The sequence below is a fragment of the Sceloporus occidentalis genome, unplaced genomic scaffold (genome assembly GCF_023333645.1).
Source record: "Sceloporus occidentalis isolate IW3139 unplaced genomic scaffold, rSceOcc1.0.p SCAF_9, whole genome shotgun sequence".
NCBI classification, from domain to species: Eukaryota; Metazoa; Chordata; class Lepidosauria; order Squamata; family Phrynosomatidae; genus Sceloporus; species Sceloporus occidentalis.
In genome coordinates this window covers 39,228,928-39,253,066 of record NW_028316989.1, presented here as the reverse complement: position 1 = coordinate 39,253,066, position 24,139 = coordinate 39,228,928, and the positions used below count along the sequence as shown (strand labels likewise).

At 41.5% G+C, this 24,139-nt stretch overlaps 1 protein-coding gene across 5 annotated transcripts; it reads left to right on the top strand.

The window, feature by feature from the left end:
- Positions 1–1,847: 1,847 nt before the first annotated feature.
- On the top strand, positions 1,848–24,026 carry LOC149307330 (protein PAT1 homolog 2-like). 5 transcript variants are annotated; one of them, XM_089537789.1, is made up of 19 exons: positions 1,848–2,299; positions 3,555–3,657; positions 4,482–4,822; positions 9,748–9,816; positions 11,766–11,831; positions 12,186–12,332; positions 12,865–12,951; positions 14,772–14,902; positions 15,847–15,921; positions 16,776–16,917; positions 17,516–17,633; positions 17,713–17,810; positions 18,314–18,358; positions 18,970–19,118; positions 19,711–19,870; positions 21,282–21,425; positions 21,624–21,721; positions 21,815–21,964; positions 23,232–24,026. In XM_089537789.1, exons 1-19 carry the CDS (start codon positions 2,135–2,137, stop codon positions 23,233–23,235), a joined length of 2,292 nt encoding a protein of 763 aa, XP_089393915.1. In that variant the 5' UTR covers positions 1,848–2,134; the 3' UTR covers positions 23,236–24,026. The 5 variants fall into 5 exon arrangements, with proteins under 5 accessions (XP_089393915.1, XP_089393918.1, XP_089393916.1 ...); XM_089537790.1 differs by having other exon boundaries at positions 1,849–2,299; positions 21,285–21,425; XM_089537793.1 differs by lacking the exon at positions 1,848–2,299 and adding an exon at positions 2,593–2,786.
- The last annotated feature ends 113 nt before the right edge of the window (positions 24,027–24,139 follow it).

Sequence of the window (24,139 nt, the reverse complement as noted above, 5' to 3'; positions counted from 1 at the left end):
CCTCCGCCTCCACCAATAGCAATAAAGGGTTCCCTTTACGTCACCAGTAACCGGGCAGATGTTTCTCCGCAAACTGGAGAGAAGAGGGAAAGGGGCTTTCCAGCACATGCGCACTCGCGCGCCATGTGGCTTTCCCTTTCCCTTTCCCTTTACGGGAAAAGGAGGGTGGCTTCCCAGAAAAGGGAACTGAAAGGAATGAGGCGTGATCAGGAAAGGGTTTCCACAACATTGGCTATGGTCCCAAACACACTGCAGAAGCAATCCAGTTTGAGACTGTTTAAACTGCCCTGGCTCAATGCTTTACAAAATACAAAACAATTACAACACATAGGAGAGTAATTAATTAAACTTCATCATTAATGAAGCCTGGAAACTGTAGTTTTGTGAGAGCAATGGGGGCAACAACAAAACTACACTTCCCAGGATTAATTAATTATGAATTTTAAACATGGATTTTATATTTAACTATTGCCCCTATGTGTTGTGATATAAATATTGTGTACAGATGCAGCTTTATGTGTATTTTCTATAATGATTGTGTTTTCACTATGTTGTAACCTGTTTCAAGCCATGAGGAGAGGCGGGTAAGAAATAAAATTATTATTGTTGTTATTAATTCCCTTGCCCTGAGCCAGAGCAGTTCAAGCTTTCTGAGACTGGATCATTTCTGCAGTGTGTTTCAGACCCATGATGGATAAGGGAATGTGAAGCCTATCTCAGAGTCCAAAGTATAAACCTTATCAACCCTGAAATGTTGTGATGGACCTTAAACTATGGGGCCATTGGTGGATCAGTGCAATACAATAGTTTCAAATATAGGCTGCATGAGTGTGAGAGCACTACAGCTTTCCTCACAGGCTTTTAAGAGGTCACTCAACCTACTCACTTGCCTTATTGTTAGCTCAGCTTTATGCAGAATTAGCCATAGCCTCTATCCCAGTGGTTCTCAAACTGTGCCCTTTAAGGGATTTTGGAGTCCAGAGTCCAGAGTCTCTTAAAAGGCACAGTTTGGGAGCTTCACAGAAATGAGGCTTTCCATGGAAGTCAGTAAGTGGTCCCTAAACTGTGTCCTTTAAGAGATTTTTTTTTTGGACTTCAGCTCCCAGAAGCCTCAGCCATGTTGGCCAATAGTCTGGGACTCTGGGAGTTGGAGTCCAAAAAATTATCCAGTCCAACCCCTTTCTGCCATGCAGGAAATCTAAATCAAAGCATCCCCATTGACAGATGGCCATCCAGCCTCTGTTTAAAGACCTCTAAGGAAGGAGACTCCGCTACACTCCGAGGAAGGAGTTTGTTCCACTGTCGAACAGCCCTTACTGTTAGGAAGTTCTTCCTAATGTTGAGCTGGAATCTCTTTTCCTGTAGCTACTATCCATTGCTCCTGGTCCTATTCTCTGGAGCAGCAGAAAACAAGCTTGCTCCCTCCTCAATATGACATCCCTTCAAGTGTTTAAACAGGACTATCATATCACCTCTTAATCTTCTCTTCTCCAGGCTAAACATCCCCAGCTCCCTGAGTCGTTCTTCATAGGGTATGGTTGCCAGACCCTTCATCATTTTAGTCGTTCTTCTTTGGACATGCTCCAGTTTCTCCACATCCTTTTTAAATTGTGGTGCCCAGAACTAGACACAGTATTCCAGGTCAGGCCTGACCAAAGCAGAATAGAGTGGCACTATTACTTCCCTTGATCTAGACACTATACTTCTATTGATGCAGCCTAGAATCGCATTGGCCTTGTTAGTTGCTACATCACAGTTTCTCTCTCTCATATATATATATATTTATTAAATTTAAAATCAAATCTATACATTCATTTTCCATCATAATATTCCACATTTACGCCTTCATTCAACTTATTTCCACCAAAACATAAAGTATACTTTACTCCATCTTCCTATGTTTCCTTACATTTGAGGAGCAAAACAAGAAAAAACCCCTCTGAACTAACATTTCCATGTGAAAACCCCATGGCAGCTTCCCCTTCCTTAGTTAGGGCTGCCCTAAAAACAAGTCTGTAACCCCATAATTAAGGGCCCTAGGGAAGACTGCAATTCGGTTTAGTTGACAGAACAAAGGACTTTTTGACGGCCATAGTAATGAAAAGCAAGCCTTTTAATAGGGATATTTGTTTAAATGAGGCCAAGGGGCGAAGGCCCCACCCTCCGGGGCTGCTTCAAAAGAATGGCGGGGAAGGAAGGAAGGAAAGAAGGAAGACGTCGCCTGAGGAGAGAAGGAGAAGGAGAGGGTGAAGGCCGGCGCAAAATGGCGGAAGGGGGCGAAGTGGAAGCCAGGGAAATGGTAAGAGAGGAGAAGGGAAGCCATTTTGTGAGGCGTTTCTGAGGGCAGGCCCTTGGATGCTTCCACACTGGAGCCATAAAGTGCGGTTTGGCGCCGCTTTAACTGCTCTGGCTCAAGGCTATGGAATTCTGGGAAGTGTCGTTTGCTGCGGCAGCAGCAAACGACACTTCCCAGAATTCCATAGCCTTGAGCCAGGGCAGTTAAAGCGGCGCCAAACCGCACTTTATGGCTCCAGTGTGGATGCAAGGTCTATCTCTAAGAGGCATACTGCCCTGGCTCAATGCAATGCTAGGGAATCCTGGGAACTGTAGTTTATTGGGCTCTCTGACAGAGAAGGCTCAATGTCTCACACAAAACTACAGTTCCCAGAATGCCCTAGCATTGAGCCAGGGCAGTTAAAGCAGCCTCAAACCATTGTTTCTGCAGTTTCAAGTCGTTTCTGATTTAGAGCGACCCTAAGGCGAACTATTATTATAGGGTTTGCTTGGTAAGTTTGCTCAGACTCGGTTTGCCATTGCCATCCTCTGAGGCTGAGAGAGTGTGACTCGCCCAAAGTCACCCAATGGGTTTGTATGCTAATCTCTAGAGTTTTCACCAATCGCTCAAACCACTAGTTTTCTCTTCTCTTTTCCCCAGATCCTGGTTTTGTTCCCTTGCGCACCAAAAGTTAGTCCAATATTATGCCACTTAACTGCTCTTTCATAAAGCACTTTACAAATACCAGATTAAAATCTAAATGGTGAAATTGGGAGAGGAGCAGAGAATGGAAAATGGATGGAGGGAAAGGTAGTGTGGTTATTTCAAAGTGTCTAAGCTGCTTTGGGTAACTTTGGAGGTATGCTGTTTCAATGATGCATGCATCCTAAGAGGCCAGAAGCCATGCCAAAGCCGTGCTCCGATCCGAAGGACCACAGCGCAGCTTTTGTGCCACTTCTTGCCTCTTAAGATGCATGTGTCATTTAAACAGCATACCTCCAAAGTGACCCAAAGCGGCTTTATTTTGGCCTTTCTGTACTGGCCCTTTGTAACTATCAAACGAAGACATTAAATTCTTGAACCAGTTGTGTTTTCCCCATTGCCTCACTCCTTTGTAGGACAGGTACTTTAGGAAAATATGGGTAGGTTAGGACCTTCATACATTGCTTCCGAATAGGGTGTTGCATATTTGCTTTGGAAGAGGTTTTGACTTGGTTCCTTGCTTTCCTAGAGGAAGTTAACAGCAGGTTGAATTCTGTTTCCTTGTTTCACTAACTAGATCCTGGAGGATTTCTTTATGATGGATGAAGAACCTGTGGTTGACAAAACAGCTGAAGAGGATGAAATTGATCTTTATATTAACTTGACATTCACCTCATCAGGTAAAAAAAATGGTTTAAAGAGGTATCGTGTGATATTTCTTTTATCAAAATGTTGGCTAACAATAAAACAGTTGCATCAAGTTGTCTCCCCCCCCCACTGCTATATTCACATATTGTGCTAAACCATGGTTTGTGTTAACTATAGCTTATTCCTTTAGCTACAGATTATCTCTCTGATAGACCATACCAACTAGAGGAGCTTCATTTTCCATTTTAGGACTGTTTCTGTCCCGTTTCTTTGTCAATTTCTTTTTCCAGGTGGGAGCTGGGGAAACAAGCTTCTGTTCTTGATTCAGATATAACAAGAAGGCAGAGTTTGTAAACCAAAAATAATAAACAGTGGCTTCGGTCTGTGGCTGTTTAATAAACCATGGTTTGTTTGTGAGGATGGGTTCAGGCATTACAACAAGCCGGAGCACAACAAACCATAATTTGGCTTAGTTATGTGCGAATACAACCAGTTTGGGATTTAGCTATGTGAGAACTTCTTGCATTTGGGGTTGTGCCACAGTGGAATTAATACTGGCCCCATACAGACAGGCCAGAATAAAGCTGCTTCGGGTCACTTTGGAGGTATGCTGTTTAAATAATGCATGCGTACTAAGAGCCCGGAAGCCGCACCAAAGTCATGATCCAGTCCTAATGACTGGTGCACAGCTTTGGTGCAGCTTCCGGACTCTTAGGACGCATGCATCATGTAAACAGCATACCTCCAAAGTGACCCGAAGCAGCTTTATTTTGGCCTGTCTGTATAGGGCCACTGTGTCTTTCTAGATCCCTGTGTTCTGCCACTGATCTGGAATGTTGTTTTTCTCTCTCAAAAGCTTACATAGAAGAGAATGGGGCAAAAGTCCTGGTTATAGATCCAGAGCAGGCTCCTATGGGTGAACTTGAGGAGGTGATGGTATCAGCTGCTGGTGAAGAGCAGTCCAAAGCTGTGGAAGAGGAGAAAACTAAAGCTACAGATACAGAGCTAATGGTAGAAGATGTGGCAGATAATGGAAGTCCTCACACTGAGCCGCAGCTTGCCTGTGATGCCATGGAGGAAGAGGAAGCAGCCATGGCTGAGCAGGAAGAGGATCATATAAGTGAAGAAACAGAAGAACGAAATGACCTGGGAGACCCAGCGGTCATGAGAGCTGTGCGTGGCCAGTCTACATTAGAGGTATGGTATAGTGCAAGGTCAGGTATGTCCTACAAATCTTCTTAATCAGGTTTGTGCTGTCTCCTATATTGATCCTGTTTTCCTAGCCCAGATGTAGGAAATAGGTAGGGTTCAAAAAAATTAAAAGCAGAAGGAGAAGTATGGGCTTTATCTGTGATAAGGAACATGTGAGATCTGTCAAGGTATTTGAGGACACATTTAGAATGGAGCTTTTGATGGAGAAAATTGGGATGGTTTGCTCCAGAAAATAATTGTGTTAATGGCTGTTGTGGTTTGTGTGCAGGAATTTATTTTATACCCTTTCTAAATGACTGTAGGTAATGATAGAGCGCATGCAGTGGTTAGATCCTGATTAAGGTACAAAGACACTGGCGGTGAAGCAAACTAAACTCGATTCTAAAGTAAGAAAGTTAATTAGGATGCTGATTTAATCTAGCTTTCGTTCTAGGTAAGAACTAAGAGAACTGGCAGGAAGAGAAGAGGTGAAAAGACATAACAGAGGGATCAGGATAGATAGGCCATAAGAAAGGACACTTTGGGTCATTCAAACTATCTAACTCTATTACTGCTGCCACTTGTGAGGCATTCTTGACTTTTCAGTGTTCAGTGTTGTTGCAGTTCTGACAATAAGACCATTTGGAATGGACTGGTATACAGCCCTCCACTATTGCAATTACCTTGAATCTCAGATGTGTTAATAAATTTTTAGGAAGTACTTTTCTAATTTATAGCTTTTCTAATTCATTTATTGCTCATTTGGATTGAGGTATGACAAGCAGGGAAATAAAAATATTTGTGTCTGGCTTAACAGCTGAGTAATTCTTCCCATACCTAGGGAGTCTAGAATTCTGTTCTGTGGAGTACCTTCTCCTCTGGTTAGAATTAATTATAGGGAGAAGGAAGATTTACATGTGTGACTCATTTGGTTCATCTTGATGCAAAATATTAAGTATTTCAGGATTTGGGAATTGGAAGTCACATTTAAATTGGCTTTCTCCTGACCTCAAGACCTCGAGCAACAAACAAAACAAAACAAAAACCCATATATCTAGATTTGCTTTGTAGTTTAATATTACAAATGGTAATACAGTGGTCCCTCCAAATGCACTGGGGTTAGGAGTGAAGGACACTTGTGAATGTGGTAAAACCTCAAAAAACCAAAACCAAAGCACTGTTCTTTTTACCTGAGATGAACACTTCTCTAGGAATCGCCAGGTCCTTCAGTGCAACTCAGTGGTCATAGAATCATGCTGGAGGACCTACAAATGCCTAGAAAAGTGTTTTCCTCTAGGAAATTCTAGGTTCTCCCAGCGCAGCTCTATGGTCAATGTCTGGCAAAGTTGGACTGGAGAACCTAGAGATTCCTAGAGAGAACATATTAATCAAAACCACAAATAATCAAATCTGCAAAAGTCAAAGTTCCAAATGTGGATGGCCAACTGTATTCTCTTTTTTAAAACTGAAAAGAAGGTCTTTGGGCATAATAATTTCTACTTCAGGTCCTTACTTCATGCCTCAGTGGAATGTTTGCATCCATGCAATGCTGGGTATAAATGTGTGTACGGTACTTAAATGTGGGTGGCTGGGACAGAATAGGGATTCTGTTGTTGTACCACCCATCCTGCTACTCAATAGTATCCCTTCCTGAGCTGGCTTCAGTTGGTCGTGGTTTTGGAGTCCCTCAGCTAATTCATTCATCTTGAGACCTCTCTGTCAGGAACAGCTCAAGCCTTCATGTCCTCTATGACAACCATGGGTCTGTCCCAAGTAGTATCTAGTATCATCCATGCTGCAGGACACACTCTGGACCTGGTGTTCTGTTCTGGGTGGGATGATGCTGGGGGTAGAGAAACTTTGTACAGTTTCATTATCATGGACAGATTACTCCCTGGTGGGGTTTAGACTCACTGGAACTTGGAGCCTTTAAAGGGATAGGGTCCACCCCTGGAGGCTTATGGATCTGGATGGGTTCCTGACTGCTTTTGGGGAGTTTCTTGTTGCCTTGGCAGCTGAACCTGTTGAAGCCCTGGCTGATCTCTGGAACAGGGAACTGACCAGTGCAGTGGACATGATTGCCCCTAAGCATTCCCTCTCATAGAATGGAGCCAAGTGGGCACTCTGGTTCATTAGGTGATGAAACAGCTGGCGGCGATGAAACAGAGTGGGACAGAGACTAGAATGACAGTGTCAGAAAACTCAAGGTGAGTCTGACCAAACATAGGCTAGAGCTCATTGGGATGCCTATGGTATGGCGGTGATGGCCGTGAAGTAATCCTTTTTGACTGCCACCATTGCATCCACACAGTGTCATCCAGAGGAGCTGTCCTAAGTGGTCAGGAGCCTTTTACATTCTGCCCTACAAGAGCATTATATAAACCATTTGGCAGCCTGTTGTGAGGAGTTTGCACAGTACTTTACAGATAATATTGCCCAGATCCACTCTGACTGGGATGTTGTAGTAGTTGATACAGATCCGATGTATGTAACTTTGGTCCCTAATTATTGGATAAGTTTCAGTTTGTGCAACCTGAGGATGTAGACAAGGTCCTTGGGAGGTAAATGTCACCATCTGCACACTGAACCAGTGTCCCTTCTGTTTGTTGAAAGCAGCTTGAGGTGGCTTGGTGGATTGGGTGGAAAAAATGAATGCCTCACTACAGCAAGACTAGTTTCCATCTTGTGGGAAAAAGAGGCTGTGGTGAGGCCATTATTGGAAAAAAATCCTCCTTGGACCCTGCTGTACTGGAGAACTATTGGCCAGTCTCCAATATCTTCTTTTTGGACAAAGTGTTGGAGGATTTGGTGGCCTCCCAGTTCCAGGCATTTCTGAATAAAATGAATTATTTAGATCCCTTTCAATCTGGTTTCATGCCTTGTTATGGAAGGGAGACAGCTTTGGTCTCCTTGGTAGATGACCTACACAGAGAGGTGTGAGTACAGTTGGTCTTTGTTATCCGCTGGGATTTGGTTCCTGGACTTCCCGTGGATAACAAAATCAGTGGATGCTCAAGTCCCATTAAATACAATGGCATAGTAAAATGGTGCCCCTTATATAAAATAGAAAATCAAGGTTTGCTATTTGTAATTTATACTTTTTTTGAATATTTTCAGACTGTGGATGCTTCAATCTATGGATAAAAAAATCTGTGGATAAGGAGGGCCAACTGTATGTCCCATTTGATTCTGCTAGACCTCTCAGCAGCTTTTGGGTTGCCTCTCTGGGATGGGGGCACTATATTACAGTGGCTTTGGTCTTTCCTAGGGGGTGGTGTTGGGGAATGCCTGTTTGACATCCTGGCTAATATTTTACATTTTTAATCATGGCTTGGTTCTGTTCCCATGCTGTTTAGTATTTACATGAAACCACTAGAGGAGGTCATCCAGAGTTTTGAGGTTCAGTGTCATCAGTATGTTGATGATGCACAACTTTATCTCTCCTTTCCATCTGACTCCAAGGAGACTGTTCCTTCACTAAACCACTTGACTTCACTGTCAATAATGGGCTGGATGGGGGCAAACAAATTGAAGCTTAATCCAGACAAGATAGAGGTGTTCCTGGAAGGCATATCAGGGAATAGGGGTTCAGCCTGTGATGGCTGGGGTTACACCTCCCCTAAAATCTCAGGTTCACAGCTGGGTGTGCTCCTGAATTCAGATTTGAGTCTGAGTGTCCAGGTCTTGGCTCTGACTGGGAATGCATTTGTCGTGTACCATGCACCAAAAGTCATGTGACAGCTGCGCTAGTCCCTTGAAAAGTCAGATCTGGCCATGATGACACATGTCTTGATTGCATCCCATTTGAACTACTGTAATATGGTCTATGTGGAGCTGCCTTTGAAAACTGGAAATTTCAACAGGCTTAAAATACTTCATCAAGCTGATGACCTGGGCTGAGTGTTGGGATCATGTACTCTGCCTGTTGAAATAGCTGCATTGGCAGTGCTCGTTTGAGTTTTAAAGCCCTACATGGCTTGGATCTGACTATCTGAAAGACCATATCTCCTTTTATAAACCAGGGTATGCATTGAGATCTACTGGGCCAGGCTTTCTTGCAGTCCCACCACCCTTGCAGGTGCAATTAGTGAGGAGAGAGCCTTCTTGGCGGCTGCTCCCAGGCAGTGGAACTCCCTTCCGCAAAAGGTCTGGTTGGCTGCTTTTCTCCAGCCTTTCCGCTGGTAGGTGAAGACATGTTTATTTAGGCAGGCTTTTGAATTTTAACTATGGAGTTGCAGTGTGTGAAGTGGTATGTTTTCTCTTTCTCTCTCTTTCTACGTGTATGCAGTCACCCCTCCTTTTTCTCAGGGGATCTGTTTTGGATCCCCTCGCGAAAACGAAGTTTTGAATATAGGCACGGGCACACAAGCGTGTGCTGCGGGCGCGCCCCCTATTCATTCTCCCTCCGTCTGTCCCTCACACATAAGCAAGGGACCCGAGTCCAAAGACCACAAGAACAGAGGGAGGACTGTACTTTTAAAGTGTTTTTAAGTGCTTGTATTTGTTTTAATACTGTAATAATTTTAATCCGATTTTAATGGGGGAGGGAAATAAATTGTTTTTATGCTGTATGTTATTTTAATGCTGTAAACCGCCCGGATTGGTTCGCCACAGGGTGGTATATAAATAAAAATTTATTATTATTATTATTATTATTATTATTATAATGCTCTCTTTTGTAAGTTTTTAATTGTATTGTTTTGGGGAAAAGCAGGATAACAAAACAACAACATATTGAAACTGTTAATATGTTTTATGCATTTTTAGTGTTTTAGCTGTATTAAACATGTTTTTAATGTTTTAGTTGGATCTTTTTTTAAGCTATTGTAATCTGCCTTGTATTTCATTTTTTGGGAGAAAGGTGGTATAAGTGCAATAAAGAACTAAACAAATCTATTTTCTTTTATGCTATTTTTGGGTTCTCTTTGCAGAGAGAGGATTCGTCTGTCCTTGACAGTAGAATGGCAGACAGTCTTGAAGATTATCCTACTGATTACTTGGTAAGACTGCTACTCCCCCTCTTCCTCTTTTCTGACATATTTTATATCAACATGAAAAATAAGGAAAGTTATGGTTATGGAAGGAATATTCAATTTTTGGAAAGGTTTTTGGTTGGGGAGCTCCCATGCCATTGGTGCAGCAGTGTGCAAAGCAAAAGAGTTGTTGTTACTCAAAGGAGATGCAGACTCCAGTATATATATTGATGATACCTTTTGTTGGAAGCTCACTGGCTTGTCAGGTGAAGGTGGTGCATAAAATGATACTCTTCTAGTCACAAGTTGCATATCTGCATATTGCTTTTTCTAATGGTTCAGAGAGAGTATGAAGGAACAAAAAAAATGCAGACCTCCTCCTGCCACAAAAGAGGCAGAAAAGTGACAGAAACAAAGGCATTCAAAGAATTCCATAACATTTCATAAAAGTACTCAAAGGAAGTTCCACTCTTGAATGAACAACCTGAAATGAATATAAACAAATGCTGTTTCTTTTTTAAGACATTGTCTTCAGTTGGGATATTGGCCAAAAGTTTAACAGAAAGCGTGATGAAAGAAGAAAACACACTCTCTGAAAGAACTTGTTGTATAGTATCTTATTTTTTTACATGTATTCAAGTGTTGTAGAGTCAGCGTAGTACAGTGGGCCCTTTTTATCTGTTGGGTTTGGTTTCAGGACCTTTCGTGGATAAAAAAAATCTGTGGATGCTCAAGTCTCATTAAATACAATGGCATAGTAAAATGGTGTCTCTTATATAAAATGGAAATTCAAGGTTTTCTATTTGGAATTTATACTTTTATGGAATATTTTCAAGCCGTAGGTGCTTGAATCCGTGGAAAAATAAATCTGTGGATAAGGAGGACCAACTGTATAGTGGTTTGAATGTTGGACTGTGGCTCTGGAGACCAGAATTTGAATCCCTTTTCAGCCATGGAACCCTACTGTGTGACCTTGGGCACACAAGCAAAGGCTACCCCCTCTGAACAAATATTGCCAAGAAAACCCCCTTGTTAGGTTACATCAGGGGCACCATATATTGGAAATTATTTGGAGGCACACAACAACAACTACTGGTCGAGTGTTGGACTGGATGTCCATTGTGGTCTCTTCAAACGCTATGATTCTATGAGCATTCAAACATTATTCCAAGAACAGACTGCTGTGAAAGAGACTCGAGGGCCTCTTCCTAGTGAAAAACAAGAGCTTAAACTTGATTGAAGTGGCTTACTACAAATTAATTGAAATTCAGCTTAGTAGTAATCATGCTAGTCTGTTTCAATATGAATAGGAGAGAGGAAAGGTCTGGTGGCACCTTTAAGACTAACTGTTTTATTTTGCATCTCAGCAGATGAGATCATCAGTCTTATGCCTGGCTATGGGGACATAGCCAGCCACTTCTGTAATCCCTTCCCCCTGCCACTTTCCACCAGCCACTGAATAGCTGTGGGTGGAAAGTCTTGAGGGGGAGGATTCAGAAGAGAAATGTAACATAGTTCTGCCTCCAGAACATTTATGCTGTGTTCTTCATTACACATTGTTGGCTAATATATTTTAACTGGATTAGGTTCCACTGAAAGTTGTTGTATTTATTTGCATTACAGTTTTCTTGATAGCTGTGTGCCTTGAAAACATGTGTACTCCAGGGGAAACTGACATTTTAAAAAGGGTAACTGCTTACTACTTGTGTCCTGCCTCTTGCTGGCCAGTTTCCCGTACCTTTCTCTGAAATATGGTGGCAACACACATTACATCTGCAACCATTTTCTGGCTACTCAGTTTCATGAAGCAAACTGAAGAAAATAACTTTGGAATGGGCCAAGGGCACATTCTACTGCAATCTTCCCATTTTGCTGAAATTGGAATTAGAAGCATTTAGCTTTTCTTGTTTACTGTAACCTGTTTCTTGTTTTTACTTTGCTTTTCACATCCTTCACTTCACATGGATCCCTTTCAGACAGCTTCAAAATCCGGTATGTGGAGTCCTACTCTGAGAAGAGTCCCATCACTTTCTATGATGGAGGTAAGGACAATTTGTCTGCCCTTAGATAGTAATTCACCTCTGTATCCTGACTTGACCACAGATCCAGTCAGGACTAATTTTCACATAACTTGGGTGTGTTCAGATGTACTTGAAGCTATTTCAAACATTCGAGTCTTCTCTGTCAAGTTGTTACTCTAGATTGACAAAAGCTAAGATGCTCTCTTGATCAAAATTGGCATTGCTTAAATTTGACTTGAGAAGCTGATGGAGTATAGACTAGCATCAGAGCATAAACAGAATGTACTTTAAACATTTGCCAAAATTACTAGAAGTTACAATACATTTTAACATTGTGAATAAAATCATGTAAATATTTACTGTTGTTCATCTCAGGCAATGGAGAGGGCATCCATGTCCCATGTTGATCTAGATTTTCTGGCCTCACCAGTACAGTCAAGCTATCCAGATTCCTCTGGTCTCGAGCGTTCAGTCTTACGTGGAAGAACTGTCAAGCCTTCTTCTCAACGTTTCATGCGACAGGTAACATTCTGTAGACTTCATTGTTTCTTAAGCTCTAGATCTGTCTTCACTCTGTGATACACAAAACTACTTATTAATTGCTCCCTTCCCTTCCCCCTGATAATAAGGAAGTTGTTTCAGTCTACTCGCTTTGGAGGAACAGTTGTAGACTTAGTCTGTCAAATGATTGCAGTATGCACTCTGGGGCTGGCACTACTAGAGGCAGCAAATGTCAAAGAGCAAGGGCCCCTCAAACCATTCGCCTTCTGTTGGAGGACAGATTTATATATGCTCCAAAGTCTGTCCTGAACCCAATAAAAGAGTATGTTGCTATAGGATATGGTAGAGGAAACTATTCTGAAACTACTCCAATGACAGAGTTGAAGCAAAATCCAGCTGCCAATGGAACTGACTTCTTTATATGGAAGAAGGTCTCATTTTTCCTTTGCCTTAGACATCAAAATGTCTTGGGTGGGCCCTGGTGGACATGGGTACTTTGGTGTGGATGCCTCTGTTTCTATTATTTCTGCTACTCATCTCTTCTTCCTCGCAGCAATCTCCCATGATACCAGGCTCTGTAAGATCACCTTACCCTTTCACACCACCCCGCAGAACACGTCGTGCATTTGGTCTGAATCAGGTAATGTGTCATTTACTCATCTGCTTTCTCAGAATGGTCCTTCTGATCTCTCTCTCTCTCTCTCTTTTCTTTTCTCTTTTTAAGTTTAGATGTCTTTGGACTTGATCCCCTCTTAAAATAAAATGGTATCCAAATTACATGTGTATAATCAGTGTTTTCATCCAGATAATAAGGTAAATGATTCCCTAGCCCAAGTCTTACAGTCCCAGATATTTTGGGCAATAGTTTCCACGATCTCTTCTCTTTGATCCTGTTGGATGGGGCTGATGGCCACTGTAAATCCATAAAAAAATCTGGAGGGCCAAATGTCCCCAACCCCTGGTTTAGCCAAAATCCTTTCCACGTTGCCCATCTTTCAATGTTTCTTTGGCTCAAACCACATTAAGGAACATCAAAATGGGGTTGACAACACTTAAAGCTTCATCTTTGCATCGGTGTACGTCGGAAACAATTTACAGGTATACAATGATAATATCAAGATATCAGTGGAGGCATTTAATTTGCTGGATGTCTGAGGTTTTATCATTCTTTACACAGAATGATTTAGTGCTGACAAACAACATTTGCTGTTAACACGTACCAGGCAATTAGCTGCTGAGTTTTCAAAGGCTGTGACATGGAGAAGATATGAAAAACGGATTGGGAGGACAGTAAAGTTTTGCGTAGAGAAGGAAACTTCTTCTTTAGCAGTAGGGTTAAAATTTCATATCAGAGCTTGGAAAACTTAATTTTTTAATTATAACTCCCCGAACCCAGCCACCATGGCCACTGGCCACATGATCTGTTTCAGATTTGAGTTTTATTTTGCATGGCAGAATCTGCAAGGAGGTGAAAATTGTGCAGCTTTGCAGATGTTGTTGAACTACAACTCCCATCAGCTCTAGCCTGGATAGCTAATGGTGAAAAAACCAGAAAGGTGTGGTTGTTATATTTATCTTTATCCCGCCTTGTCCCCATTCAGGAGTCAAATCGGCTTATGACAAATTTTTTAAAAATAATAGCTTATAAATCATAAAATACGAAAGTTAAAAAGAGAGTAAACAATAAAAAACAGATTACAATATCCACCAGTGAACATGCACACACACACCCCACCCCCGTATAACAATTAACAAGATCCAGAACTTTGTTTAGGCGACATGGACCTTAGGAGACATGGGCTTTATAAATTCAGTCATCAAATGCCTGTCTAAACAGGAAAAGTCTTTACTTGTCTGTGAAAAGAAAATAAGGAGGGTGCCAGTTTAACATCTCTGTGAAGTTCCAGAGTTGGGTGGCAGCCACTTAGAAGGCCCCTGTTCTCACCAGATGTACCTGTGAAGGTGGTGGGACAAAGAGAGAAGGGCCTCCCCAGCAGATCTCAAAGCATAGGCAGGTTGTAAGGGAGTTGCATTTCAGCAATACCTGGAGGGCTATATAATTCCCACTACTGATCTACAACTTTCTTCAGGGATGTAATGAAGTATCTAAACATCTGGCCTTAAAAGTATGACAAGGTTTAAATTGACTGAAATCTAGACAAATAATGCTTTGATGGGATGGGATTGTTTGGTTTTTGGTCATATCAAGTATGATAATTCCTGTTTCATTTCTTTCATCAGAATACACACAGAAAATTGGCAATTGAAGGTTAGAGTGCCCTCAGGCGGCTAGATTCAGTCTTGTGGGTGTGTCACAGTGATGTATTACAGTTGCCTTTTGAACCATTAGACCCTGCTTCAGTGAAGCATCACTCTGATCCATTCCTAGTCTGATTAAAAATTCAATGTTTGAGGATTATGAATAGATTACCTCTTTTTTCTTTTTCTCTCTTTCTTTAGACATCGGGTTATGCTTCTCCACCTCCATTTAGACCCTTCTTTTCAAATATCAATAGCCCAACCTGGTCTCTGACTCACATACCTGATGTTCCATCCTTCAGTCCATCAACTGGCAGCCAACAGAAGTTCAGGTACAGAAGGGATGGGTAGGATCAGCTTGCCTTAGACAGTGACTGGAGATGCACCTTGTTGAGAAAATGGGAATGTAGACTTAAAATGGCAAATCCATTGATTCCATCTCTGACTGCAGTATAGTGGATAGGATTAGAGCAGAGGTATGCAGTCCAGGTCCTATATATATTTTTGTACAACTCCGATCAGTTCTAGCCAGTGTAGCCTATAAATGAGAGATTATGACAGTTCTGTTCTGAAAGCAACCAGCTAACATTCTGGATTAGAGTTTGACTAGTCCATTTTTTAGCTAGTTTGAAGATTTCATTATACAGTAGAAGTGTCTTGGTTTACCCCTGGATTTTCTATGGCATATGCCAATGCCAAATATATCACCACTGGCAGTACTCTGCATAGTCGCTCCAAGGCTTCCTCTAGAATTCCTGGTTCTGCTGGTGCACAGCCTAAACTTTTTTTTTTTTTTTTTTTTTTTGGTACAATGCTATTCTTCTGTTTTTCCTTTTGCACAGAGTTTCTGCATACAGATAGCCATGCTGGATCAGTCCAAAGGCCTAGCTAGTCTAGTATTCTGGGCAAATCCAGTATATGTCTATGTATTATTAAATGTATCTTGCTTGTTTCTCCACGGGTCCCAAGTATGCAACAACCTTTTCTGCATAACTATTTTCCTGATCTGAATTTAGATTTCATTCTGACTGACAGTATTGATCAGTTGCCTGATGGCCTTTTTTTTAAACAAAAACAAATGCTGAAGTTTCTGATTGAACTTATATTTGCAACATGAATAGTGTAAGGAGCACTGGGGGTCTACCTGCTGGTACATATTTATGTTCAGTATGCCTACTCGCCCCTCCATTCCTGTGTTATTTGCTCAGCCTCTTTTTTTTTGAAAGCATAAGAGTTTGGTCTGACTGCTTTATCTTATTTTCTTTTGTGTTCACAGTTTACCCAGTGCCATGACACAGCTGCACCCTCTACATCAGCGGATCCTGACTCAAAGACAACGAGGGCAAAAAAGGTTAGTAGAGGGGCAAATGGAAGACAGAGACAATCGAGAGCTATCTCATGGCTAGGAAACTTAAATAATTGTGGTTTGGCCACTTTGTTCCACATAATTGCTATATGGTAAAGCATCAACTTTATTTTAAGAGCTGAAAAAACAGTCTAGACTGGTACATCTTCTTAGCTGTTGATGGTATTGAATTACTGTACTGTTACTTGGTAAAAGTACAACAATGCTTAGCACTAAAGAATCAAAAGTGCCTGAAAGTTTGAGTGACCCAGAGTGAGTGACCCACACTTGTTTGTCTCTTCCGATCTCATTGTGATTTCACATTGTGACTCTCAGGGATATTTTTTCATGTCTTCTCTTCCTAACAGTACTCTTTCTACTCTCCCACAGAATGAAGTTAGATTTGTAGCACCCTAAGTAACTTTTCTATCTGTGAATGGAGTTCCAGTATTAAACCCTTTTACTTTGTTTTCTTATGCTGGTACCTTTATGTCTTAGGATTTCTGATAACGCTGCACTCATTATCCACTAGGTTATAGGTGTAGTGAATGCTCTTTAATTGTTCAGTTCTTTCTTTCCCATTTCTTAAATTCTCTTTAATTGTCTCACCAGCTTGCAATCATACAGAAATGTGTTACTCTAGTAATGAAGTCACAAAAGATCTTCTTTTGAAGAGTTTCAGATATTAGTATCATTATCAACAGATAAAAGGAAAATCATTGTTGAAGACATTTAAGTTATACAAAAATGAATATGTATCTCTGCCCCCCATTTGCAGCCTTGTGTATGGCTGCTGTCTTGGACTGTAGAGGAAGAGTTGGATATATTCCTTACAGAGTGTTGCTACTTTTATCTCAAAGAATGCAACGTATAGAGTCACAGCCTCTGGATAAAGATCCCTATGCGTCACTCATGACTGCAGTGGAAAAAGACTGGGTGGTAAAGGTGCAAATGTTGCAGTTGCAGAGTGAAAACCCCCAACGGGATGACTACTATTACCAGGTGGGTACAGGAAAAAGAGAAGGGCCTAAAGGCACTACATACTGTCTGACCTTGGAGTCTAAGCAGTTGTCAGCCCTGGTTAGCACTTGGCTGGAAGACTACCAAGGCATACTAGGGTGCTGCAAGCCATATTTCAGAAAGAACTGGCAAAATCACCTCTGAGCAGTCCTTGTCTAAGAAAACTCTATGAAATTCATGGGGTTGCCATAAATCAACAGGCGACTTGAGGCACGCACGTGCACGCGCGCGCACACACACACACACACACATGGGAAAAGCAAAGATTCCTTTGAAATCTTAGAAAAATCAGGGAGGGGATTTGGCACAGTATAGCAGGGTGATAGTTTGGGGCTGATACTCTTTGTTAGCACTTCTCTTAGGATCTTCAGTTTGTCCAAGAAAACTAATAATGGAGTCTCGTATAAGGTATATCTTGGCCAGTGTCTGGACATAAATAACTGCTATTTGGCAGCTGTTGAAGATAGCCTCATAGTACAGTAGTGTCTGGTTTGGAGCCATGCAGACCAGGCTACAAATAGAGCAGTAACAGTTTTGCTTGCCCTGCCTTTAGCAGTTAACTGTCCCATCCTGTCTCCAGGAGTATTATCACAAGCTGGAGCATAAGCAAGCAGAGAAAGGGCTTTTTGGAGGGTCCAGACCTGAGGTGCCCAAACTTGTCACACCATATATCCAGAAAGTGGAGACATATGAATCTGGTAAGTGTCTTGCAGGAAGGGGGCTCTTCCCCAGAGATGGAAATATGGGATGCATTCTGACAATGACTATTTCTTCCAGTGGTGCGGATTCCAGGCTCTTTAGGCCAAGTGGCAGTGTCTACGTGCTACAGTCCCCGGAGGGCTATTGATGCTGTACACCACATTTCACTGGAGCAGGTATGTGTGTTTGCTTTTCCCAAAGTTTACTAAGAAACAGGGTTATGAGACTGTCTTCATATATATTCTGACCCTCTATATGTACAGATCCAGCCATCCACAACTTGAAAATATTTTCTATTAAATCCCAAAAACAAATCTTGATTTTGCCATTTTAGATGAAGGACACTATTTTATTATGCTGTTGTATATAACGGGAATTGAGCATCCAAGGATTTTATGATCCACAGGGGGTCCTCAGACCAAACCTCAGCTGATACCATTGTATAGTGAATAATTGGGACTGCTATGGGGTGAACAGTATATTTTATTAAGGTTTGCATCTTGAAGCTGTTATCTGCCTCAGTGTTAACTGGACAGTGGAATTTTAATTCCTACCATATTTCATATGTCTAAACAACTGAGCCTTGTGAGCAATAACATAATATCCAGGGGTGCTAAACTGGTGCTGATATCTCTACTGATTGTGAAATTAACATTTATCTTCCCCGTTATATTTGAAGGCTGTAGGGAATCAACGATTGCATGTGCTGTATCAGATTGAGAAGGTGAGTCATTGAGAGTGTAGTTGCTTTTCTAGCTAATAAGGATAGATGCAACATGTTTTTAACACGCACCAACCAGCTAATCAAGAAAAATAAGGGCTTTGTAGCATGAAGATAATTCTAGCTTGGCTGTCAAGTACTAATATTGAGTATTGTCATCAGTAATGTGGTTGATACATAGAAAAACGTATTCAGATTTTTTTTCATTCAAGATTTTTTGCAATCCTCCTCACTCCATAAAATCTTATTACCTCAGGTGTGGCACCCACATTAGAGTCCAGTGTTTTTCTTCACTTATCTAGAGGATTCTCCACACCACTCAAATTATTTTCACTTATTAGGCCCTTAGCTTAATAATAAAATATATTAAGGGCAGGGTAGCACTTTGCTTAGTGATATATTCAACCACTGTGGAGTATACTGGATCTGTGCTACAGAGTTCATGGTTTAGGAACTAGAGATAAATTACTACATTCTCTCTCCCCTCAGTCCTGTAATGGGGATGGAAGATAACTGGGTAAACAATAAGAGGAACATGTGGGAAGGCAGTAAGATTGTTCACAAACATGATAGACTGAAGTCTCACAAACCTTATATGTGTGGTTATGAAACAGATGTACCTGCAGCTACTGGCTATGGAGGATACTCGGCGGAAACTAGATCTGGCACCTGAGGAGCAACACTCCCATTTCTGTGAGAAATTTGCGCATGAGGTGGGGCGCATATATCAAACTCTGAGAATTGAAGAGCACAGCAGCGAAGAGTGAGTCCAGTGAATGTTTATGGCAGTGAAAGTAAATGGAATGGGGGAGAAATGATTGCAAAGCTGTGGCTTCATATGTGCTGGGACTGTTCTTTCTGTAAGGCTACCTGCTTCCTAGGTTGTCAGGCTACTGACAGAATCTACTCCTTGGAACTAAATCTTGAAGGGGTAAGCATCATTGGCCCCTCAGATATTTGTACCAGTTCCCTTTGCTCTAGCTAAGATAGCCAAAAGCGTCTGGAGGACCACAGTGGCCTACCCCAGTTATAGAGGAAGAGAGCCAGAAGATGCTTCATTCTCTGACATTCCAGTAATAGATCCAGGAAGCAGTTACTACTGCATGGATAGGAATCAAGAAACCCTTCATTTGCAACATACAATCCAGCAGCCTTATCCAGAATAGTGAATAGTGGGTGAGGAAAGCTGGGAACAGCATTCCAACAATATCTAGAGGGCTGCATGATTCCCATTTGTATATTAAAGTGTAACCTTGGGCCTGTTATGCTCCAAATCTTTGATTCTCTTTCCCTTCTACATACCTAAATTGCTTTGACACCAAGATGTGTATAGACCAGCTGAGCTTTTCTTTCAGGGAAGCAAAAGATGAGTTCCTGCAGATTCTGCTAGTGGGAAAAGGGAAGAGATTGGTAGCTCGTCTGCTGCCACACCTGTCGCAGGAGCAGGCCAAGCAAGTCCTTGTTGCAGTTGCACAGCACTTACCTTTTCTTATTAAGAAGGATATGCTGGATGAGGTATTTTCTCCTTTGTATTTCACCACTTTTTAAACTAACCACAAAAGACCAAATAGCACCATCAGTCCAGAATGATGTTTCCATAATGAAATCAAGTTCCGAGTCTTGGGAGTTGGGGAGCAGGCTCCTGTAGCCTATGTAGATTGGAGAATATTTCCACAATTACTTAAATTTTCTTTCACAATTTTAGTCTGCAGTTTTTTAATTACCCTATTATTCATGGGGAAGGGCAAGGCAGTAAAACCTTCAGCCTACTGGAAAACTTATTCTGTCCCTCTGTCTTCTGAGACTTTCTTACCTATCTATTCTTCCAGGCATACATTTTCACTGGGGCATCATTAGGGGTTGCACCCTAAAAGGGAGGGGTAACAGCACTGCTCCCCAACATCTACCTTTTGGCAGAAAGGGGCTATTGGTGTTTGCCTACATTCCTTTAAAAGGCTGCAGCTCAGTGGAAGAGATAGTGTGAATGGGGCAAGGCTCAGAGAAGAAAGAGGCCCCACTGGTCACTTCTCTCCAGGATGAAAAGGAGCCGTTGTTGAGCACTCTTTGGGTTTGGCCAGTCAACCAATTACAAATCCATGTAACAGTTACTTTGTCTAGCCCACATTTCACTAGCTTGTTTGCAATAATATCATGGGAAACCTTGTTAAAGGCCTTACTGAAATCAAGATATCCTATATCCACAGCATTCCATTCATCTACCAAGATGGTAATTTTATCAAAGAAAGAGATAAGATTTGTCTGGCATGAGTTGTTTCTCTGAAACCCATGTTGCCTTTTTGTGATTATGGAATTGCCTTCTAGATGTTCACAGACTCTCTGTTTAATGATTTGCTCTAGAATCTTTCCTGGTATTGATGGACAATAATTGTTGGGATCCTCCTTTTCCCCCTTTTTGAAGATGGGGACGACGTCGCTAAAATGAGTACTCAGCTTGTTGGGGGCATTTAACTTACACTTTGTAAACCGCTTAGGGAGTGCTTAAGGGCACTGATAAGCTGTATAGAAATGTACTTGCTATTGCTATTGGACTCCAAATCCCATGAGCTCTGACCAGCATAGCCAGTGCCAAAGATGATGGAGATGCAACCTAATAATACCTAGAGGCCCATCCCTTAGATCAAGAGTGTTTTATATAGAGTCTTGAACTCTCACCCATGCCTCTTTCTCCCCCTCCAGGCCTCCCACTTTATTTTTTCAAAATCAGATGAGAATGATAGGATTAAAATAGACACTTGCACCTGAAGTGTTCAGGGGCTCTGTTATTGACATTTTTTAGTCTCCAGTTTCCTCCATGGTTATGAAGTGGTGGGGGGGATGATGTAGTAATTTCTCATGACTGAAAGCCAGGTGATATTGATCTAATAATATTTATCCCTTAACCATCTTTCATGTGCTGTGGACTTAGCAGACCCTGCCCATTCTCTACAGTCCCCTCAGTGTTGTCATTGAGCAGTTGACCTTCACGGAGCTGATTGACGTTCTGCAGGATCTCACTAGAATGCATCCAGAGTCGGTCAAGCAGTCTCTTGCAATGGTATTTGGCAACAAGGTGTGTAGAAGGCAAGAATTCAAAGTGTCTTCCAGGGGATATTTGGATTTGTGGCATAGAAGAGAATCTAATTGGGATGGGAGGGGAGATAAGGGAATATGTGTCAGTAAAATTCAGTCACCACCTGTTGGGTGAATTGGATTTGGATGCTGCTGTTCCCCTACTAATATTTCCTGACTTTTTTTCCCCTCCCCTAAGTTTGCCATCTCATTTCTATACCTACTGCTCAGCCATGGTGAGAGATGCCTGTCTTCTGGTATGCCCTTGAAGCCCCACAATGGAGATTTTAAAAAATGGTGAGTTAGCATGTATGAGCAAAACATTCCTGCACAAATGTGGCCCAGTATCCAGCAGGCCCCTTACAGTTGCACCTCTGCTCTTTTTTCTAGGGTAAATACAGTGCTCCTTGTCGCTAGGGAGCTCTCTCAAGTGCCTAAGGCCTCAATGGTGGAGCCACTTCACCTCCCTACCAACCTCTTATTTCTCTTCTGCCGTTATGTGGACAAAGATACAGTGAACTGCTTGGATGTCAAGATGGAGTAAGTACTGGGCATGGCAGAGAAGATATATTCTAGTGAGGGCGTCCATGTGATGTGGAGGTTAGAGTTTAACGTGGTAAAATATAGCCAGAAGGTAAAGCTGCAAGCTTGCTTCTTGATATCTCAGTATGTTCTGGGAGGAAATTGAGAGAATAGTGGCTCTCCTGATAGGAACTCCTTCAAAGACATGAACTTCTTTCATTCTGTTGATCCCATCTTTATAAGATGGAGAATTCTTTCTGAAGTCGTTCCTCTTATATTCCTCTCATATTATATTTCCTCTTATATTCAATGTATCCAAATGGATCATATAGTGGACTGTTCCCCATAGTGATATGCTATTACAAAACCTGAAGGGAGGTGCACCCTGGCTACAGGTTAGAGGATTGTCTATTATTTTTATTTTCCCTTTCAAAATGCCCATTCCTCACTATTCTTCAGTGCTTACTTTGACTGAGCTACTTCTTACTGCACTGCTTCATACCTTAGGAGCATGCAAAGCTACCTTATGCTACTACTGTATACTGCTCTGTATAGACTAGACTGACAGCAGCTCTTCAAGAATATATGCAAAATCTTTTTCTAGCCCTATTTACTGATGCCACAAATCAAACCTGGGAACTCTTAACATTCGAAGCACATGTTCTTTCAATTGAGCTTAGTGTGTCTTGCTGTTCCTTGCTTCTGGTGTAACCATTTAATCTTGGTAGCTGTAACACTTTGAAGGCCTTTAGGCTGAAACAGCACTGTTTACATTCTGAAATAGTGATACTTGTCACAGGAAATCTCATCTACATTTTGGTTTGTGTAGGCTTTGATACTCAATTGAGGAGGAACTTTGATTGCTAAATAATGGCCATCTCAACAGGAAAAATGCTAATCTAGCAAGTAGCCTTGTTCAAACCTGGCAGGGGAAAAATGTTTAGAAAACTCTCACTCAAGAGCTTTCTATTTAGGGATCTTTCATGTGTTCTATACATGTACAGTCCCTTACAAAACATAGTTCTACTGTAAGCTGCCTTGCAAATAGAAAATGGAAGCGTGAGAAATGCAGAATGATCAGCATAATGTGAACTATTTACTAAGCAAGAATAATTGCAAAAGAGCTGCTTCTCAGACTAGAGTATCCAAACTTGGTAAAATTCTTGGATAATGATTCACTGAGATAGCTGATTAATTGCTACTATAGGACAGCTAGGCCTCTGTAGGATGGTCAATTATGTGAACTTGCTTTCTTTACATTCCTGATTTTCCTTTTATTCTGCAGGTGATCTATTCTGTTTTCATTAATTACCACAGTGCTTGGGACATGCTCCATGTCTGCCGTGAGAACTTGTGGAAGTGGTGTCCGTCTTCATGATGAGAGCTGAATACAGCTAGACTACAGTGACTATTTCAAAATAGGAAGCTTAATTTAACTATACAACTTCTGTTCCTTTTTTGGTTTTGTTTGGAGTATCTGGATTTTTAAGTACTCTATGCCAATTTGTAGATATCTAATTCTGGCACTGGAGCCCATACCACACAAACTTACTCAGCCTGAATGAGTTGGACATAGGCTGGTCTTGTACAGTAAACACTAGACATGTCTGATATGAGGGGAACTTTTTTTTATAGGGTCTTCTGTACAGCACTTAACTAGAATAAAAGCAACTAAAACAAATCTGAACTCTTGGTGTGAGAGGAAAGTCATAGATGGGTACATAATGAAAGGCATGATGCACTGTCTTGAGCAACACTTTATCTTGAGTAATAGCTGTTGGTAGCTATGACCCTTGTAGAAAACAACAACTGCTAACCACTGACTTGGTGCAAGCATAAGTACAATACTAAATATATCACCTGCAGTTATTTTGTGTTTCTAATTTCCTATTGTTCAAAAAGTATGCCATTTGGGAGGTATAACTTTTTCAAACTGCAGGAGGGGTGTAACGGCCATGCTGTCAAAGGGATTTGGGAACAAGTAGGCCAAAAATAACTTTTCTAAATCTGCTGGTTTTTTATTCTATTAGGGACCTCATTTCTTTTTTAAAAGGGTCCCACATGGCTGCTATTAGTCCCAATGTGCAGAAATTTGCTATTGATAACAATAGGAAGTTTTGTTCTCCACCTCTGAGGGGAAATAGTAGTCGTGAACAGATGGTCAATAGGGCCTGAGAAAAGTTAACCCACTTC